We start from the raw sequence: 21,569 nt of genomic DNA, 5'->3' as shown, positions 1-21,569 counted from the left end.
GCTTAACACTTATGCAAACAGAAAAATGTGTACCTTTTTTCAACTCAACAGACGTCAATTTATAACATTAGCAGTGGAATATATAGTGATTTAAAGATGACAGTGCCACAACACGAATATGGTTAAAGTCCACAATATACAGTTCTTGCTCTGATAAGATTGCAAGAGTTATATTTCTAGTTGGTTTACTTTGCATTTTATAGTGTATCATTTACACTGTCTTATGAAACAAATACAACGAGGACGAATGATATTTAGAGATGTATATATTTCATTTTTCACATATTTTAATAGTTATATCACAGGCTGCAACAAATTTAGGGTCCAGGTATAGACGTAAAATGGATTAAATGGCTTTACTCCAATTTACTTTTGAACTAAACATCAATTCAATGTGGCTAAAAACCTGGGTGTTATGAAAGACTTTTTGACACTATCTGATTGACAATAGGAGAAAAATCAGGAACAACTCCTCTCCTGTTTTTTTTTTCTTCTTCTTAAAAGAACATTAGTGTGGTCCTTTGACTGCACTTACTATTGCTGTTGGTCTGATGCGAGAAAGGCACTTAAGGCGTGACCTCTGCCCAATATCAAGAACTGTTTTCAGTTTAGTGATAGCGATATTCAACACCGGATATTCGTATTGAGATCTACTGTTAAATCTAATTTGGAAAATAGATTAAAAATCTTCTGAGTCAGCCACAGATGATAATTGCATTATTCTATTTTGTCATTTGAGAGTCCCATCAATATCTTTCCTGTCTGAACCCTTGTCTTAGTTCAGTTCATCTTATAAAATGTCACACTTCAAGTTTATGGATGGTGACATTAAAGTGTTGCACATAGTATTCCTTGTTTGTTTTCTGGATACCAGAGAATTAGGGGAAGATTTCTTCTGGGGTGGGCCATTGTTCAGAGAGCAGATGACCTGCTAAACATTAACGGTTAATTATTAGGGGTAAGGTCTGAAAGGATGAGTCTGGACCAGCACAAATTGGTCCCAGACTGTGTTGTCTTGTGTCACACAGAGCAACAATTCCACAGTGCAAATACTTTTACAATGTCAGAGAGGGTTGAGATGGACTGTTTTCGGGAGTACAGTCCTTGTTAGTGTAAAGAGATCTGACCTGCAGCACCACAGGAAAAATGATTGTTCTAGCTTGCTGCGCACCCATTGGGAGCCAGTATGCCCAGAGGTGAGGCTCTTGCTCAACCACACTGCTTAATAGGTGGTGCAGTTTAGTGCACTCAAAACTTTATACTGTAAATTACGGCTCAACAGAATTTCAAGTATGTAGAAATGCCGCGCCAAAGGATCTTCAACTACAAGACATGAAACTTAATTCCCTTGAACACCAAGGTCATGACTCAACTAAATCATCAGCAGTGGAAGAAAAGTATCCTTTCTAAACTTCCCACATGATTAGTTGTTTTTTAAGAATGGATTTACTGAATTCTATTGACTCTTATATGAAGCAAACCAAATAAAATATGACATCATAAATATTTTTATTCAATTATATAGGATATAGTCAAAGGTTCAAATAAGGAGAAAGTCAACCAGAACCAACATTAAAACAGATTTCCGATGGGATACCGCACATTTGAAAAAAATCCTGCAGAGGAACAGACTAGAGGGTTACTTAAAGTACGTAAGAAATAATGTGCATATTAATATTCGCTAAAACTATTAAGTACTGCACTAAAAAAACGGAGCATATAAGGAAGATCAAATTTACAGAAAAATAAAAGTTGAATCATAGAGCCCCAGGGGAAAGTTGAGTAGGCAACGAATAACCCCACGTCTCCCATGAAATCTTCTTAAAAGCGACATCTCCAAAGAATTAGATACCCCTAATAGTTGAGTTTCAATGTCCCAAGTGGTCTTGATTGTAGCTAATCCCTTATCAACAGATTTAAAAGAAAGTTCTTCCTCTTCTCTGTGGGATAAGGGGATGTCCCTAAATTGATTTCAGGTCCATTGTATCTCACTCTTCCTAACAGCAGAGGTGATTAGTATACAAATCAGGTCTTCCCACTAACTCAGCAAAGTGCTTAATATGTTTAAGTCATGGTGTGGACTTCCCCTAGTCACGCAGGACAATCTAGTATAGTCTCGCTGATTCACCCACACGGAAAGCCAAACATGGGAGCCAAGGCAATAAAATCAGCTACATAGGCCAGCCCAATTATTCAGTTTAAAAAAAATAAAAAAAAAGTAGGACTACTACGCGGACATCCCAATAAATGCCTGCAAAACCCATTTGACACCCGGAGGGGTTTAGAAAGGCGGTAACTCCACATACCCACCCCAAAAATTATGATGGATAAATGCAACTTCAACATAGGCTTCACAGGTCCATTTCCTATGTTCTTTTGCAAAATTCATCAACATACCAAAACACTGCGTGAACGTAAGGAAAATCTGAGAAAAGCACAAGTCCTGTGTCCCTTTCAAGTCAAAGATAATACTCAAAAAAGAAAACTGGCTGTCCCCTTCAACACTTCTCCCCTTAACACCAATTATGGTTTTACTGTGCCTTGGGACACAGACCGCGTAGTATGTTTTGGAGGGGTTAGTGACGAGGTCCAAGTAATCCTGGAACCCAATAAATGTATTGATAAGGGTCTTCAGGCTGCTGGGAGTCCAAGAGAACACCACCGCATAATTGGCTTATAACCGCATGGATACAAATATGCCATTAACCTTGGGCATATTTTGTTCGTGATTCTCACTTGATGCAGAGATAATGGACTAAAGAACCCACAAAAAAAAAATCTACCAGATAAAGATCCAAGCTCATACCAGAAAGCAAACCCCATACCGCAAGGTGTTTAAATGTCACCCACAAAATTAGACAGACTCTATTCAGCAGTGAGAGTGCAGCTTGGTTTGAGATGGCCTAGTTTCTGAAGTGCAGTTCTTGTGAGAGTAGAGAGATTCGACTTGGAGCAACACAGAGCAATCTTGAAAGATTGATTGTTCAAGCTTTGCTGAGTACCTTGTGGGAGCCAATGTGTCCAAAGGTGAGGGTCTTGCTCAACCACACTGTTTAATAGGTATTGCGGACCAGTGCACCCAATGCTTTGTACTCAAAATTGTCAACCCATAGTTTAAAGTGTGGAGAAATATTGCCCAAAGGATCTTGAAGTACAAGAAGGGAAACGTCATTCCCTTGAACAGCATGGATATGATCCAGCTAAATCGTCAGTAGTGGAAGAAAGGTGTCCCTTCTACACTGTCCCACACATTTTTTTTTCTTTTTTTACACTGGATTTAGTTATTTTTTACTCTTGGAAACTGCTATTTAGTTTTCCTGTACATGTGCTGTAACCCCTAACAATAGTTTATTTTGCACAAATTCAATAAAGATAGGCATAGAGGTAGACTAGTGGATAAGGAGAATGATTGGTGGATGTATTTGGTCTGTGTAAACGTTCTTTGACCATCCTGAAAGAAAAACAGTGAGATTCTGTTGACTTTTTTTGGAGCAAAACATTTTTGATAGGTACATAGAAATTTTCCAGTGTATTATACAAGTTTACAAATTAAAAGCATAGGATATGATTTAGCGGATTGTAAATTTCTCTTCCAGTTCGTGGAGGATATTGGACAAGATATGATTACTTCTAGTCTGTCAGGAAATGTCATGTTACATGCAATGTAAATTACACATTTATACCCGTTTGCACTTGCTGAATATTATCAATAAAAACATCTGGCTATAAACAAATGGTTTGGTTGCCTTTTAAATAATGCTATAACTAGGTGTTGGAAAATGCACCAGTAGCATAAAAGTGAAGTGTTCGCTATTGAAGAGTACATTTCCACCATAAAAGTGACGAAAAGCCTGCTAACCTAAATCACTGCAGCAGAGCATGTACAATAAATGAACATTTGTCATTCCTACCGAAGCTTGTCATGTAGTGCACTGGCTGGGTTCTTAATCTACAACAGGGGTTGCTTGTTAAATATAAAGTAAGGGTGCCTTAGCTATTTAGCTGGTGTTGCTTCAAAGCTCTAGTAGTATGTAATTCAGTTCTACTGGGCTCTTTCCTCCAAAGAGTGATTTAGTCTTCTGACAAAGTGTGAAAAACCTCGGCCCGAGACCATAAACATGGCTCTACTGGCAGGAAAACACAGAGGAGTAACCACTAGTCACTCTGAATGTGGGAAAGGTGAGTGGACAGTGACAGATGCCAACACAAAGGATGAATCTGGGACCTGGACCATTTCACAAGTTTATGATAATCAGACAGCAAGACTTTCGAAATGGGGCCTTTTCTTCTTGAATGAGCCCAGAGTAGGATACGCCCAATAAGCTGCAAGAAGGCAAACTAAAATTGCTGAAAAAGTGGACATGTTGGTCTGCACGCATTGTTTGGAGACTGCATCAGATATAATCCTCAATCTGTAGCTAGTGTGCAGTACCCACCCTTCAGAACATATCAGGACCTAACAAAGAATCCAAAAAGAAAGGTCAGATCTGCCTGCACTCCACTTGCAACCAGGGACTGGAAGTGCTCTCCAAGGATTGGTTGGTCTCAGTTAGCCTCAGAGACAGAAAGAAAAAAACCAGATCCTTTATGTGGAAGAGCCAGCTTATCACTTAAGAGTGGGTCTTTGGGACCATGCAGGAAGTCTGGCTGAGGTTGGAATTGATCACTAGAAGCTTCCCTTCAAATTCTGGGAGCTGTAGGAGTAATGAAGTAGTTTTATAACTACTGCAAAAATCTGGGCTTTTTTTTTGGGGCCTTGGGAGGAATATGTCAAGATGCCAAAGTTAATCAGAAAATGTGCAACCTACAAGATCAGGCTTTCCACAGTTGTCCACTCTGAGCTTTTAGCTTCAAAGGAACCTCTTGTTAAAAGGTATCCAGATATCTGGAACCCTGCTTGGCTACAGCTTAGCCTCACTGGAGGGTTAATTTCAAGCATCAAGAAAGTAACCAAGGCAGAAGGTAAACCCTGGGACCAGGAAAAGGCAGTACATTTTTCCTCAATCGGGAAACATCAGTGACTACAGAATCCATCATTATTACATTTTGAGGGGCCCTCTCCCACTACAGCATCCTGCCTTGCCCCGCTCAAGGAGTTCAACTTCCAGAAAAAGGTCAAAGTCTCACATTAAATAGTTTGGCTGATGCTACTCACTAGGCTTATGAGACCCACGCTACATTGCAGGCGGCCTGAAATCTCACTCAGCCACAATCAACTAAAATAATTGGAGCTTTGTGTATCCTGGCACTTTTTGGCACAAAACTTTAAATTTCATATCACTGAATCCCTTAATCTATTTCAACCATTTGAAGAGACGTAAGGTTTACGCACACAAACTGATATTAGAACATTTTGTATGATTACGTTGGTGAATCCACCCTCCCAAATAAATACAAAAATCTCATAATAGTCATACAACAGGTGCTTTTAGTCTCTGCAGTCTCACCAGGAGATACTGTACATTAGCATAGTAGGTACCCTCCACTTGCAAGGTGCAGGATCCATGCTATCTCCGAAGGAAGGCAAAACATTAAGCATAAGTGACTCAGTGGCAAGGTGAAGTTGCCACGTCCTCAGAAAAATATACGTACCTATTAAAAGATGATGATAAAGCAGGAGTGCATAGGGGTGTCTGGGCTGGTTAGTGAGTGAACAAGAGAGAAAGAGGATGAGAAGTAATGCACTCATGTAGTAGATGAAACAGGAAAAAAAAGTATTGTCAAGTCAGCAATGGCAAGATACAAGCATACCAATCAAATTATGTGAAGAAGCTAGGTTGCAGGAGTGGGACAAACAAGAATAGTGTGGAAAGCCATTAAAGAGAAGGGAACAGAGATGGACAAAGCCATTCAATCATGAGCAAGGGGCTGATTCAAAGCCTAATCTGTATACTGCACTGTAGACAACAGAAAATCGACAGACAGCTAAGGCTGTGTGTGAACGAGACCTAAAAATAGAAGCATTCCAGACCCTCCCACTCAGAGGGCCACAAGGCAAGCAGGGGTACTGGGCTCCAACAACGTGGGCTGTTGTCTTTTACCTCTGGTGTCCTGGGTCCTGACTTACTACGACACCTGAGTAACTGGGCCAAGCTCTACATCTCTCGGCACTCAACTCAGTGGTAGCACAGGTTGAGTAGTCCAAGAATCTTGGAGGAAAAGTCAGCTGTGAGGCAAACAAAGGCGCAACACTCAAAGTACAAACAGTAACCCAAATAAGTTGACTGTCCAGTCAAATATTTGCTTTTATGAAACAAATTAGTACTTTAAAGCCTACAGAGCATAGAGGCAACACACTGCATGACAGTAATGACTTGCTATCTTCAGTCTCCTGTTCTTGGCAGGCAGAAGGCAGGTGCTCCAAGCTCAGATTCCATGTTCTTCACTTCTTGTGTGGTGGTCCCTCACCCAGCAGAGACACTTGCAGGCAGCCACACTAGCAGACCTCAGTCCCTAGTCCTGATTCGAGGAGCCTTGATGTTCTTCTTGCCTGAAGAAAAGTTCTGTTGAATAGAGTCTGCTATTCATGCTCCCACCTTTGTAGTTCAAATGCAGACAAATGTAATTTGGGTGGAGAGTTTCCGCTGCTTTGGAGTGCTCTCTGATCTGCTGTCTTGTCAAAAGGACAGTGTGCCACAGCAGGAGTGGCTTTAATTCTGACTGAACCACAACATAGACCAAGGTACTTCCACTGAACTATGCCTCACGGAGGTTTAAAGGCCTAAGCTTTCCCCTCTATCAAGAATCCCTGGTCCGCAGTGCTAGCCCTATTGGTCCCACCATCTCCCTAACAATGAACCATGGCAACACTAACTAGTAACTCTTCCTGGAATCAAAGAGACGTGTGGTGTGTGTTTTCCCACCCCAGCCCACAGGAATATCAGAAATCCACAACTCCTGCGGGGTTACAGTCCTAACCTCCACTAGTCTTCCAGGCCCAGAGCTTCCAAAATAGAATCCACAGGCCTTTGTGTATTGTACCACGCACTGGCATACGTTCACTTGAGCACACACATGCAAGAATGTTATGTGCATTTATATATGTACAGCTCACGGGGGGTGGGGGGGTGAGGGGGGGGAACAAGACACTAGCGCTGAAGTAGGAGTTGTATTGGCCGAGCCAGGTTCGAAGCTAGGTGAAAAGCCAAGTCTACAATTTCTTCTGGAATTCAAGAACGGAAGAGGAGCCTCTGATGTGCAGACAGAGGTTGTTACAGGCTTTAGAAACGATGTAGGAGCAGGAACCACCACTGGATCTGGTTCTGTGTATGCAGCTGCGCGGAGGTGTCTGGTTGGTTTGTGGAAGTTTATTCAGTTGTTAAGATATGTGGGGGCCTGTGTTGTGCAAGGCTTTGTATATGAGCATCAGGAATGTGAAGAGTGCTAGTTTGTGGACAGAGTCAGTGGGGCTCTTTAAGGTGCAGAGTGATGAGCGCAGGTGGGAGGTTAAGGGTGAGTCTGGCTGCTGAGTTTTGTATTTTCTGGAGTCCTTTGGTCACTTGAATGTTGAATCCAGCAGTGTGTGTTGTAGTTCAGCTTTCGGGTGATGAGGACTTGGGTGATGGTTCTGCGAGTGTTGGTGAGAGCCCGGTGAAGATTATTTAGAACATCTTGAGTGAGTGGAAGCATGAGACTAAAACTGCGTTAACTTCGTGGTCTTGGGGAGTTAGTTGTTGATTACTACTGCAAGGTTCTTTGTGTGGGTTGCTGGGAGGGGTGTGGGCAGAGTTCGGCAAGCCCCTTCTGAAGTCTCAGAGACAGGTGTCTTGCCGAAAATTACTACTTCCGTCTTGTCTTTGCTGAACTGGAGGCAGATGGTTTTCATCTATATGGCGACTTCAGACATGCACTGTCCATCGCTACACACAATCCCCATGTAGGCCCAGGGTGACTTGAATACACAACAGTGGAACCTTACATGAGTGGGCCAGAAGGTACTACTCCTGTGACATATGTAAGAAAGCCTGCTGCCACTACTGATCACTGCAAAACAAAATGGGTGTGCTGCCACCATCTCGCTCAAGTCACTGACATGCTGGTAAGAGTAGTATTGCACTACTGCGAGGGTGTCTGGCTAGACCATCTCGGTCTCACCAGACCACATTACCATGAGACAGGACTAGGTAGTCTCAAGGATTATCCATGTCCACCCTTAACCAGAGAACAATACCAGGGATTCAGAAGTCTATCCAGCTGGGGCACTCAGGGAAGGGGCACATCTGTCGCTATGCAGGGGACTTTCACATCCCAATAGTTGGAATATAGGCATAAAAAGAATGCACATTTCTGTAGAGCACTTCTTATAGAAAAATCTATTGGCAATCTAAATGCAAAAGAAATTCCAAACATCAGAAAAGGACCGAGAACCAGACTCACTGAGTTAACTCATTCAGAAAAGGTTCTGTTGAAATAACTGCAAAGTTAGCAATCACTCAGAGGATGGGTTAGGAAGGCCTGTCAGAGGAAAGTGAGGCTGCAAACTCAAAATGCAATTTTTCTAAATATCTGCCTCAAAAAATATATTTGGGCTTCACAAAAATGCCTTATGTCTATGTGATGAGGCGGCTCTAAAAATCTTTCTGTGCCACTTACTCCACACAACCTAGAGTAGAAAATCCTTCCGCTCTGATGAATGACTGAGCATTCATAAAAGTCAGAACCATTACCAATTTTAAAATTCTAAAATATGAAGACTATATATTTTTGCGTAGTGGAGAAATAAACTACAGAAGGAAGAAAGAGGCAAAAGAAAATAAGCAAGTAGCAAGAAACGAGTTTGTTAGTAGCAATTATATTATGTATTTGGTTTATACAGTCAATAAAACAAACCCAAGCAAACGCATGTACTACAAACTTACTAAAACGACTAACATGCTTAATAAACCAAACCATCAAAGGATCATTAAAACAACTTGAGAAAACAATATCTTTCATACGGTTAAAACGTATTTTCTTACACACATTTAAAACTCATCTGCAGCAAAATAGTGGCTTTTTTTTTTTAACAAAGCTGAAAGGTATCCTCAAATCTGTTAAGAAAAGACTGTACTTCTCTAGAACTTGCACACGATCAACAAGGGCATATAAAGAACAGCTGTTCATATGAGAAGGGGGCTTGGTTGAAAGGAATCGCATGTTAAAGTGAGGGTGCAGGGTTTTGCATGCACCTATGCATGTGTACCGGTGCACACATCCACAGAATCCAATCTTTATAGGCTCCGGGGAAACGAAACGAACTCGATTCGTTTTATACTCCGTTGCACTTCTTGAATGACAGCTTAACAACTGGGTAAGTTGTGTAAACAATACCGCTCTACCAAGGCAAAATTGGGGTAATATCCAATTAAATGACGGACATTAGCACTGAAACTTCTCGATGACTACACAACAGCTGTAATTTACTCAAACCTGTACATCCACAGACTGACTTCGGAACACACTACATCTGGCGAGCTGAATCGAACACTTTAACCGTGAGCTACGAAGAGAGCAGCAACTTACAGCAGGAGCCGCGCCACGCTTGGGCCATTGCCTCTCTGTAGTACAATGGAGGGACCGAGGGTTTTCATAGCGCCAACGCTCTGGGTGTCTACGCTCCGGTTGGGGGCCTGTCCCTTTATATGAGCAGCCGCACGCTGCACTGATGACCTAAAAACTATATTGAGCCCGTGAGAAGTCAGTGACAGCACGACACCCGACACCAGCCCATGCTGAGCCACACTCCTGTAATCCGAACAATGTATTATTTATCAAAGCCATCTACGCCAGGGAGTAATATTAGCAACATGAGCAGAGCTCAGCAGCACAACTCAAGTCAAAGGCACATTTCAAAATAAACATCCCAGTCAAAGAAACCCCACTGCTGATCTGGGGTATTTCCCCAACAAGGAATAATAAGCTGAAGCCCAAATAATAAATGGCAAATTAAAAAGTATCTGACTCATTATCGTCCTCAGGTCTTGACTGCCAAAGGCCTATGCGCTGACGGCCTACCTCAGGTAGATGGTACTTTATGATGCAATGCAAAAAACTAACATACAGAGGACTATTTTCTTTCGATAATGACGCTGGTAGTCTAGGCAACGTTTTTGAGTGATGCTCGTGAGTTCCTTCTGATATTTCAAAAGTATGCTTGTCAACGAATTGTAGGAAAGTACCATCTTGCCTGGCATGTTACCCCCATTTTTCACTGTATATATGTTGTTTTAGTTGTATGTGTCACTGGGACCCTGCCAGCCAGGGCCCCAGTGCTCATAAGTGTGCCTGAATGTGTTACCTGTGTAGTGACTAACTGTCTCACTGAGGCTCTGCTAACCAGAACCTTAGTGGTTATGCTCTCTCATTTCTTTCCAAATTGTCACTAACAGGCTAGTGACCAATTTTACCAATTTACATTGGCTTACTGGAACACCCTTATAATTCCCTAGTATATGGTACTGAGGTACCCAGGGTATTGGGGTTCCAGGAGATCCCTATGGACTGCAGCATTTCTTTTGCCACCCATAGGGAGCTCTGACAATTCTTACACAGGCCTGCCACTGCAGCCTGAGTGAAATAACGCACACGTTATTCCACAGCCATTTTACACTGCACTTAAGTAACTTATAAGTCACCTATATGTCTAACCTTTACCTGGTAAAGGTTAGGTGCAAAGTTACTTAGTGTGAGGGCACCCTGGCACTAGCCAAGGTGCCCCCACATTGTTCAGGGCCAATTCCCCGGACTTTGTGAGTGCGGGGACACCATTACACGCGTGCACTACATATAGGTCACTACCTATATGTAGCTTCACAATGGTAACTCCGAATATGGCCATGTAACATGTCTATGATCATGGAATTGCCCTAGTTGGCACAATCCCATGATCCCAGTGGTCTGTAGCACAGACCCTGGTACTGCCAAACTGCCTTTCCTGGGGTTTCACTGCAGCTGCTGCCAACCCCTCAGACAGGCTTCTGCCCTCCTGGGGACCAGCCAGGCCTGGCCCAGGATGGCAGAACAAAGGACTTCCTCTGAGAGAGGGTGTTACACCCTCTCCCTTTGGAAAATGGTGTATGGCAGGGGAGGAGTAGCCTCCCCCAGCCTCTGGAAATGCTTTCATGGGCACATTTGGTGCCCATTTCTGCATAAGCCAGTCTACACCGGTTCAGGGACCCCTTAGCCCTGCTCTGGCGCGAAACTGGACAAAGGAAAGGGGAGTGACCACTCCCCTGACCTGTACCTCCCCTGGGAGGTGCCCAGAGCTCCTCCAGTGTGCTCCAAACCTCTGCCATCTTGGAAACAGAGGTGCTGCTGGCACACTGGACTGCTCTGAGTGGCCAGTGCCACCAGGTGACATCAGAGACTCCTTCTGATAGGCTCCTTCAGGTGTTGCTAGCCTATTCTCTCTCCTAGGTAGCCAAACCCTCTTTTCTGGCTATTTAGGGTCTCTGTCTCTTGGGATTCCTTAGATAACGAATGCAAGAGCTCATCCGAGTTCCTCTGCATCTCTCTTCACCTTCTGCCAAGGAATCGACTGCTGACCGCGCTGGAAGCCTGCAAAACTGCAACATAGTAGCAAAGACTACTACTGCAACTCTGTAACGCTGATCCAGCCGCCTTCTCGACTGCTTTCCTGGTGGTGCATGCTGTGGGGGTAGTCTGCCTCCTCTCTGCACTAGAAGCTCCGAAGAAATCTCCCGTGGGTCGACGGAATCGTCCCCCTGCAACCGCAGGCACCAAAGAACTGCATCACCGGTACCCTGGGTCTCCTCTCAGCACGACGAGCGAGGTCCCTTGAATCCAGCAACTCTGTCCAAGTGACTCCCACAGTCCAGTGACTCTTCAGGCCAAGTTTGGTGGAGGTAAGTCCTTGCCTCCCCACGCCAGACTGCATTGCTGGGAACCGCGACTTTTGCAGCTACTCCGACCTCCGTGCACTTCCGGCGGAAATCCTTTGTGCACAGTCCAGCCTGGGTCCACGGCACTCTAACCTGCATTGCACGACCTCCTAAGTTGTTCTCCGGCGACGTGAGACTCCTTTGTGTGACTTCGGGTGAGCACAGTTTCACGCATCCTCGTAGTGCCTGTTTCTGGCACTTCTGCGGGTGCTGCCTGCTGCTGAGAGGGCTCCTTGTCTTGCTCGACGTCCCCTCTGTCCCCTGACGCAATTGGCAACATCCTGGTCCCTCCTGGGCCACAGCAGCATCCAAAAACACTAACCGCACGATTTGCAGCTAGCAAGGCTTGTTGGCGGTCTTTCGGCGGGAAAACACTTCTGCACGACTCTCCACGGAGTGAGGGATCCGTCCTCCAAAGGGGAAGTCTCTAGCCCTTGTCGTTCTTGCAGAAACCTACGCTTCTACTGACCAGTAGCAGCATCTTTGCACCCACAGCTGGCATTTCCTGGGCATCTGCCCATCTCTGACTTGCTTGTGACTTTTGGACTTGGTCCCCTTGTTCCACAGGTACCCTCGACTGGAAATCCATCGTTGTTGCATTGCTGGTTTGTGTCTTTCCTGCAGAATTCCCCTATCACGACTTCTATGTCCTTTGGGGAACTTTAGTGCACTTTGCACTCACTTTTCAGGGTCTTGGGGTGGGCTATTTTTCTAACCCTTACTATTTTCTAATAGTCCCAGCGACCCTCTACAAGGTCACATAGGTTTGGGGTCCATTCGTGGTTCGCATTCCACTTTTGGAGTATATGGTTTGTGTTGCCCCTATCCCTATGTGTCTCCATTGCATCCTATTGTAACTATACACTGTTTGCACTGTTTTCTAATACTATTACTGCATATTTTGGTATTGTGTATATATATCTTGTGCATATTTGCTATCCTCATACTGAGGGTACTCACTGAGATACTTTTGGCATATTGTCATAAAAATAAAGTACCTTTATTTTTAGTATAACTGTGTATTGTGTTTTCTTATGATATTGTGCATATGACACTAAGTGGTACTGTAGGAGCTTCACTCGTCTCCTAGTTCAGCCTAAGCTGCTCTGCTAAGCTACCATTATCTATCAGCCTATGCTGCTAGACACCCTATACACTAATAAGGGATAACTGGGCCTGGTGCAAGGTGCAAGTACCCCTAGGTACTCACTACAAGCCAGTCCAGCCTCCTACACGAATGGATAACGAAGAACGTTAAAAGCTGGAGTAACTCGCACCGGAAATGACATACGGCAAACCACCTTTAGCCGAGGAGCCTCCTCCTACCTCACCCCTGAAGCATGAAATGACTTGCCCTACACAAGAGCCTCCGCAGGAAGGTGAAGACCTAGCTTTCCAAGTAGTCCCTCTATGCACTCAGTCTGGCTGGATTCACACTCACTCAGCACACCAGGATGCCGCCCTGGGTGACAGCATGCTCCACAAACCCGTGTACCATAACACCTTCAGCTCCAGAGGGATGAGGAGCCACAGTACACGAGTGCCACCGGACAGCTGAAGCCGTGGCATCACCGCAGGGGTCCCGCCTGCCACAGATTACATTCCACATGTGTATACCGGCCACTCAATATCTGCACATACCAAACGAGAACCGGACTAAGTCCGACCCCCTCGTGCTACAGCACACTCCACCTTACAGCTCATCTACATACAACTTCAGACTCTGCTGGAAACTTTTGAAAAGTCCCCATACGACTCCACGAGAACCACGATGCCAAACTAACAGCAGCCCCAACACCAGATACATGCCAGCAAACTACAAAAGTGGGCCTTTGTGTCAGTCTTGACTGAGAGATGACAAATGGAATTAACCGCCCAACTGCTTACAAAAAGGGACGGCTCTTCCTGCTTGCATCAACTGGATCTCGATTTGTGTTAAGCTTCCCAAATAAAGTGCAAAGACCCCGGATAAACAATAATGTGGATTATCAGTAGGTAATGGGGACATTACCTGCTACTTTTAACTCCTACTGTTCCTTAGATCGCATTCAGTCTACTGTTTCGTTCAAAGAGCTGCCAGAAACAGCCGAGCCCAGCGCCTATCCAGTGTTTAGAGCTGAACGGCATGCGACAAACTGGGGTTGGGGGGGGGGGGGGGGGGGGGGGGGATATCTGTTCCACAACTGTCCTGCCCCATAGAAACAGGATATCGACATAATCCAAAATAAATCTCTTCTATTGTACTATACTTTTCTCTCTTTTTTTTTTTTTTTTAATTGCTGTGTTGTCTCACAACCGAATATTTAAAAAATACTGTAATATGGACATCTGTCTATGCATTTATTGGTTTCTTTGAAGCCAGTGTTGCATTTTCTCAACAAAACAACTGACGTTCCTGCAACATTTTTAACATTCGATTTTTCATAGACAGGCTTTAAATTATTCACCCCTTGTAAGAATCGTATACTCCTCTATCTTAAATGTAGCAGTGTTGAAAACACAAATCTAACACTTAATTTTTAGGTCGAGAATAGCAGCGTGCAATCGCTGCTCTTTTCCACCTGTGGTGATCTATTCTGTATGCTTTCACCACTCCCATCACTTTTTTTTTGTTCCTGAGCCTGCCTTTCAAAATTCCCTTGATTTCGTAGGGAAATGATTTATGTTTGCCGCGCCTTGAGGCTGCTTTGTTGCAAATATACAAACTAGAGCATTTACAACAGCAAAAAAAAGAAATCCACGCGGATCACCTGGCACAGCGGGAGAGACGATACTCCAATATTCACTGCACTCTGGGAAACGCACCCCATAATGCTTTGCAGGCATCGTTTTTTCAAAACATTTTTGCTCATAACTCAGCCTGTGGTGGTCCTAGGACAACAGGACCACCATCAGAATGTTCAGCACGACATACTCTTTCAGTCTATGTCATTTCTGGGTCCCCGCACTAAGTTGGGGGCGGGGAGGCAAATAGTGAAATATACAACCATAAAGGATGCTTTGGAGCCGGTTCTGGCTTTAATTGACCAAATCACTCAAAGCTTTGTGATGACAAAGATTTGTTCTTTTCGAGTGGTAGTGCAAAGCGTGAACTAGGCTGTGAGGTGTGTGCTTTTAATTTTAATTGCATATACATAATGTTTACTACCCCTGAGGAGGTGTTGAAGGACAGCTATTAAATTCACGTTTTTGTGCATTTTGTAATGGCCTACCTCATACTGTGTGTAATGCAAATATAAAATAAATTACTTGCATTTTCACAGTGCTTTCTGTCATAGGCTGCGACTTCATGGAACTAAAAGAACAAGTCACTATTCTCCACTGCACCAACCAAGATTTTATTCTGTTGCTCTCCGGTTACACAGACTTCTGCAGTGCATTAACTAAGAGGTTTCATAATGCATTTCCCACTGAGTAACAACTTTATTTTATTTAGTTTTCTTTTAAGCTGCCTGTTATTTTATATGTAGCTATCTGACTGTGAAAGACCTAAAAAATAAAATAAAAATAAAAAATAAAAAATAAAACAGTATATTTTGGGGCATATATATGAGAAGCTTGCGACATCAGAGCATCACTTTTATTGACGCTCCGGCGGCCCAAGCCTCTCAGTCATACGTATGAGGTGACCCACAGCCACCCTAAGCAGCTTTTGCATGGCCTCATAGATATGCAGTAAGTCAAAGCAGTGCAAGCCGCTGCATTGCCTTACTCTGTGTCAAGGAGGCGTTCCATGGGTGTTTTGGTGAGCGTTCCCAAGCAACACCCATTGGTTTTGACACTGCCCTAGATTTTCAAAATCACGTAAACTGGAGCAGTGCCAAAACCTTACACAGGCATAATATGGAGAAATGTTTTTATTGCTCATTTTTTCCTCTTTCCATATGTGTTGCATTCTGCTGCACACATGGAAAGAGGAAAATACCTCTCAGGATGTTTTTGTTCAGGAAGGTGCCCTTTCCTGCACAAAAACAATCCTTCCCACGTTGGCGCTAGGCACCAATTTGTGTGCCAGCACAGGGGGGGAAAGGACAGGAATGTACTGTAATTCATAAATACGGTGCATTCCTGCCCTTTTACACTGAAGTAGGGCAGTGTTGCAAGAAGACTTGCAGCGCTGCCCCACACCAATTCTTCATAAATGAGGACCTTTGTTTTTAGCCACACCCTTGACCACGCCCCAACACTCACTGGCCTTTGGTTTGCTAAACACTGCTTCATAATATTTCCTCACCGCAAAAATGATTTGCACTGGAAATTGGGGATGTTTGATTGTCAATGATGAGGAGTACCATGTTCTAGAATTTTCTGTCAGGAGGGGGTCCTTATGCCTAAAAAGTTTTGAGAGGGGGGGGTCCCAGCATCAAAAAGTTTGAAGACCTCTGTTCTAGGGGCTGACTATATGGTTACATCACCATGTTTCTTACAAAATGCTATTTTTTTATTACAGTGTCTTCTTAGTGGCTGTTCTGAGCATTTCAGTAAAGCTACTACAATATTCACTGCACTCTGTAAAACTTGCTCCATAATGCTTTGTGGGGCATTTCTTTTTCAAAACCTTTTTGCCCGTAACTCACCATACAACACTCTGTCTCAGACATCTCTGGGTCCCCATACTAGATTGGGGGGACCCAAAATAAATATAAAACAATAAAATAATCAAGGACAATATTTTCATTTTTTGTTGCAGAGAGAGGAAGATGCTAAATGGAAGTGCTTTAGTTATATGCAGGGCCACTAGAAATTGGTGACAGAAAAATTATGCGTCACGATTGACCAATTTATATGGCAAGAAAAGTCCAGTTATGCATTTACAATGCCAAATGCTCTAACACAGTGGTTCCCAACCTGTGGTCCGGGGACCACTGGGGGTCCGCAAAGCCTTCTCAGGGGGTCTGCGAGAGCCTAGAAAATTAAAACATTAACAAATAGACAAATTTGGTCCCCAGCTTCCAGTAATGACTCAGGCGGGGGTCCCCGGATTCCAATGATGATTCAGTGGGGGTCCCTGGGTTCTATTAATGTTAAAGTGGGGGCCCACAGAAATCAAAAGGTTGGGAACCACTGCTCTAACTCAAGCAAGTGTGAGACCTATTGCATTGCAAATGCTTGTTGAACTTGCTTGAGACCAGTTAGGTCAATAGGCTTAAACGCTACTTACTTGTGGCCATGCTCATATTTTCAAATGCCCAGAGAACTGGTCAGTGACCTTCCTTGCCAAGAATCACCCTTCCAAGTCCTTTAACAGACACTGAGATGGGCCCCACCTCCACAGGCATTCCCCATCTCTACAAACATTTTTGGTTCTCTTCCAGAGAGCACTACCACAAGCCACTCCCCATGAGAGCTGAGAACTGTTGGGTTTGCTCCATAATCCTACTGTAAACTGAGTAGCCAAAGAGATTTGGGAGAAGAACCAAAGGAGACATGGTGGAATATAAGTTCTGGGACAAGGAAGGTAGAATGAGTAGTGTAGATTACCTGTCAAGGAACCCTAGTCAGTTCTTTTACATTATAAAGGCATAGTTAACCAGCACACGTTCAATCTGGTAAGCTGACCAAATAAAGCCCACTAAGGCACTTGTGAAATAATAAATGTCTGTGTGCAATAATAGAAGTAGTGCACCATTAAAGGGCAAAGAAATAAGGAACACAGGGAGTTTCACTACTGACCCAAAGTTCAAGACCCCACTGCAACAAGAAATGTCATACAAATAAAACAATAATAAGGACCCTTCGCACCACAAAGTACAAGGCCCAGCAGCAAGCCAGGGACAAAGGACCCACAGAGGTGCCGCCAGAGGCCACCTGCTGGAGACTCAATGGAGAAGTAGAAGAGGCCACTACTTTAGGAAAGGTACAAGCAATCAGTCAGACACCCACACTATCTACATGCCCCCAACACCCACAACTCAAAGGGGAGAACAGAAGAGGCAGACAATGGCAGCACACCGCGCTACTTAGATCTCAGAATTAAAGGTCAACCAGAAAAGAGGCAGCAAGAAACGGGGACTAACAATTGTGCCCAAAATATCAGAAACCCAAGATGCAAAGGGCAACACAGAGCGTGGGCATAATGCAAATAAAAACTAACAGTAACCCTGCTAAACCACACTGGGAGGCAGAAGGAATCCTACAATAAAGTCAGAATTCTTCCAGGGCCATTGAGCATCCCAGAGCACAACCTCACAACACAATTCTGGGCCAGAAGCCTGAAAAGGTCCACATCAAACAAAACCCATGGGACAACACAGCATGAGGCCGTGTTTCAAAACAAAGATGACAGCCGCAGGAGTTGGTAAGAGGCACTGGAAGACATGAATGACAAACTAGGGAGACCCCACCACAGAAACAAACAAGCAACAGTGCAGTTAGAGAAATCAGGAAACAGTGGGAATAAAACTACTAGACCAGCAAAGAGCCAGGGGAGCACCTCAAATGAGATTTAGAATGCCCACAGACAAGGGGGTTGGAGGGTGCATTGGGGAGGGGGGGGGGGGGGGGGGAGCCTACAATGGTGGCATTGTAGGAGGAAAGGAAGAAGTCTACTACTCTATGGCAGATTTCCTCTACTTAAGGGTGTCAAGGAAGCATACCTACAGCATGAAGCTCTCTCCTTTCAAGCTCTTAGACAATCAGAGGCCATGACACTGCATGGAGCAGAAACGTCTGCATAAGTCTTGCAGCAAAGTCAGGAGTGGAAAAGCCCACCTTTAAATAAGTTTTGTTTTGAGGTTTAGCAATACATGCTCAAGAATACGAGGGATACATCCTAAATATTTAAAATCATAATCCTACTCTAGTGCATATGATATGAAGAGTAACCAAATTAAGACAAATAAAACAGCAGCAGGAGCAACATTCATCAAAGGCGCACACAGGAGGAACCACCCTGGCAGGGTTGTGGTGAAGAATCTATAGAAATCCTAACCTCATCTGGCTACTTCTAAGCACTTATCTAATGCTAGCACAAAAGAAACTGAAACCTATTTTAAGTTTCAAAGATGATAAACACTACCGTCCCTGTTTGAACAATATACTTAACGCATAGTGAAGACACATGCACTGCTGTTCTCATCCCATGAGGCCAGCTGCACCGATAACTTCAACCAGCTAAGGCTAAATAAATGCCTCCCATTGCAGTAGCCCTTGACTGGAACCAGGCAGATTCTGTTGTGCCTGTATCACTGCTGCCTGGAGTGAAGATTGCCCTCTACCCTTCCCTCTCTGTACTCAACTTTCATAATATAATCACAATGCTGTTGGAAACTCGTAGCAATAACAATTAACAAAACGTGGCCTGATGCCCTTTCAATTATTTTCGTTCTAAGAGATGGCGTTCTTTTTGAAATCGCAACAGGACACATAGTTGTCAACCTTCTAGAAACACCTTAATTTTACTTTAGCTTGTTAATGATTTCGAAGTGTCAGCTCTCAAATTAAATATAACAAATATATCCATGTAAGCGTGACTAACATGCTGCAGAACATGATGCAAACCACTGTGTCATATTAATCATATGATTTCCGCATTTTACTAAACTTACATATTTACTTTTTGATTGACTAGCATATATAAATCAACTAGGGGAATACCCAGAACAGAAAAGACATAGCATTCATAACAGATTCATGATTTTCTTGAACACTCCAATAACCCTCAAGAATTTGCTCCATCTAATACAGTGACCAACACAATCCTGGCGGTGTCACACACAACAGCCAAAAATACAGGCAAGCATATCTACTCTTATTATAGAACAATCTTGTTGACCTGAAGATAGGAGAGGAAACCGAATCGTATTAGGGGCTTGGAAAAAAACTCACTCAAATTTCCAGCTCATTAAAAAAAACTTTATGATCACAGAAAATCCACAGAGTAAAACATATGACTGCTGCAGCTTGGAAGAAAATATATCTTCACTCACCTCAGTTAAGGCAACTCCTGTAGTAAAATACTGGCATGGAAGAAAATGATGACATTTGATACAAACTATAACCATTGGGGTCTCAGACAGGTCAGTATAACTTAATTGGTTGAGGTGCATTTGTTGCTGCTGCACATAGCATCCTCCTACCCCTGCATTAATAACAAATACGCATGGCAATTCAGTTTATAAATATTTCAGTGGGGAGGCTGGGCTTGGCTGTCCTCTGTGTACGACATTGGGCACGGCTATCTATTCAGCAGCTGGCATCGTCCACAAGTGACACAAGGACATTTAACATTTGTCATATAGGCATGCACACTTGTTATTGCTAAAGAATCAAGTGGATTTGAGTGAACCATAGACTTCCTGTTGATGTTGAAAAATCCAAAACATGCTATGGTTTCTGATAATTTAATTAACCTACTGTTGCAAGATTAATCCCTTTATAATGTATTCAATTTATGGAGTTTACTAAAAATTGAATTGCAACTTGTTAATATTTAAATGAAAGCGTACAAGCCCCCCACATCACAGATGGGGGTTCATGCTAATCAAGGTAGTCAATGTCAGCTCAACGAGTTAGAAAAGTTTCCAATGGATCGATCAAGGTCCAAGCAATCTAGTCATTCAGACCAGTTTTATGCTGTGTTCAGTCTACAAACCCAATGTTGGTGTATTTTTAATTTGGGGAACTAACGCTGCAAAAAGCGAGGCTTTCATTTAAATGGGTAACAAAACTGCAGGATCTTCTGGCACACACAAGAACCACTAAATACGCAGAAATCTCAAAACATTGTGGGGAGTAGGTGCTCCCACCAGTCATGGGACACAATGCATGTGCCAAGTATAGCATGTGCCCCATGACTACACCTACAAGATCTAGAGGTTAAGTTGTATGACCTGGGCGCTCAGAAACATACAACTTGCAATTCAGACATGATCTACATGATCTGTCCATGTAACCTCAAATTCACACTGGCATGGCCACTTGAAGTCTGCGTCTGTGTCCGCAAACCAGACAAATATCCAATGTCACTTCATATGACCACCCATTTCATGGAGGTGGGACATGCTGTCAGTCATCCTAGTAGAGATAATATTCCAACATTTCCATCATGTCCAAGTGGCTCTCAGTGAAAGAACAACATTGGGTACAACTAGTCTAAATTAGGATAGTCCCTTGACTGATAGTTTCATAGGGACAGTTGGTTTCCAGCTGAGCTGGTGGGCTGACTTCCATGACAATGAGAACCCCATCTTTGACGCAGTGGGGTTTGGGAGACAGCTCGTTTTTACATAAATATCAAAACTAATTTGCTGTCAGCAGTGCAGGATTCATTCAATCAATCAATGACCTTATATAGCGCACTAATCACCCGGAGGTCTCAAGGCGCTGAAGGGTGAATTCAGAGGTCAGTCAAAGAACCATGTCTTGAGGTCCTTCCTGAACTGAGGCAGCGATGGCGACTGAGGTGCGGTGGTAAGGTGCACCAGCCTTTTGCTGCAAGGTACAAAAAAGATCTTCCTCCAGCCGAGGACTTCTTTATTTGGGGTATGTTGGCGAGTGGCTGTTGGGACGAGTGAAGGGATCGCTAACAGTTGTTGCGGTTGGTGAGGTAGTTGGGTCCGTCATGGTGGAGGGCTCTGTAGTCGTGTATGAGGAGTTTGAAGACAATCCTCTTCCCAGACAGTGAGTCAGTGGATGTTGTTCAGGTGTTCTGTGATGTGTTCTTGGCGGGGGATGTCTAGGATGAGTAAC

General features: G+C 43.6%; 1 protein-coding gene across 6 annotated transcripts in view; it reads right to left on the bottom strand.

The window, feature by feature from the left end:
* ENAH (ENAH actin regulator) overlaps positions 1-21,569 on the bottom strand; it is a 490,360-nt gene that overhangs the window by 194,856 nt on the left and 273,935 nt on the right. The window contains exon 1 of one of the 6 annotated variants that reach the window (XM_069236194.1): positions 9,502-9,577. The exons of the other annotated variants lie outside the window; for them this stretch is intronic. Within the exon in view, the coding sequence (XP_069092295.1) occupies positions 9,502-9,569 (68 nt within the window). The 5' untranslated portion in view covers positions 9,570-9,577. Of the gene's footprint in view, positions 1-9,501; positions 9,578-21,569 lie in introns of those variants that run through there. 6 annotated transcript variants of the gene reach the window in all.

The sequence above is a fragment of the Pleurodeles waltl genome, chromosome 5 (genome assembly GCF_031143425.1).
Source record: "Pleurodeles waltl isolate 20211129_DDA chromosome 5, aPleWal1.hap1.20221129, whole genome shotgun sequence".
NCBI classification, from domain to species: domain Eukaryota; kingdom Metazoa; phylum Chordata; class Amphibia; order Caudata; family Salamandridae; genus Pleurodeles; species Pleurodeles waltl.
This window is presented reverse-complemented; position numbering and strand designations above follow the sequence as displayed.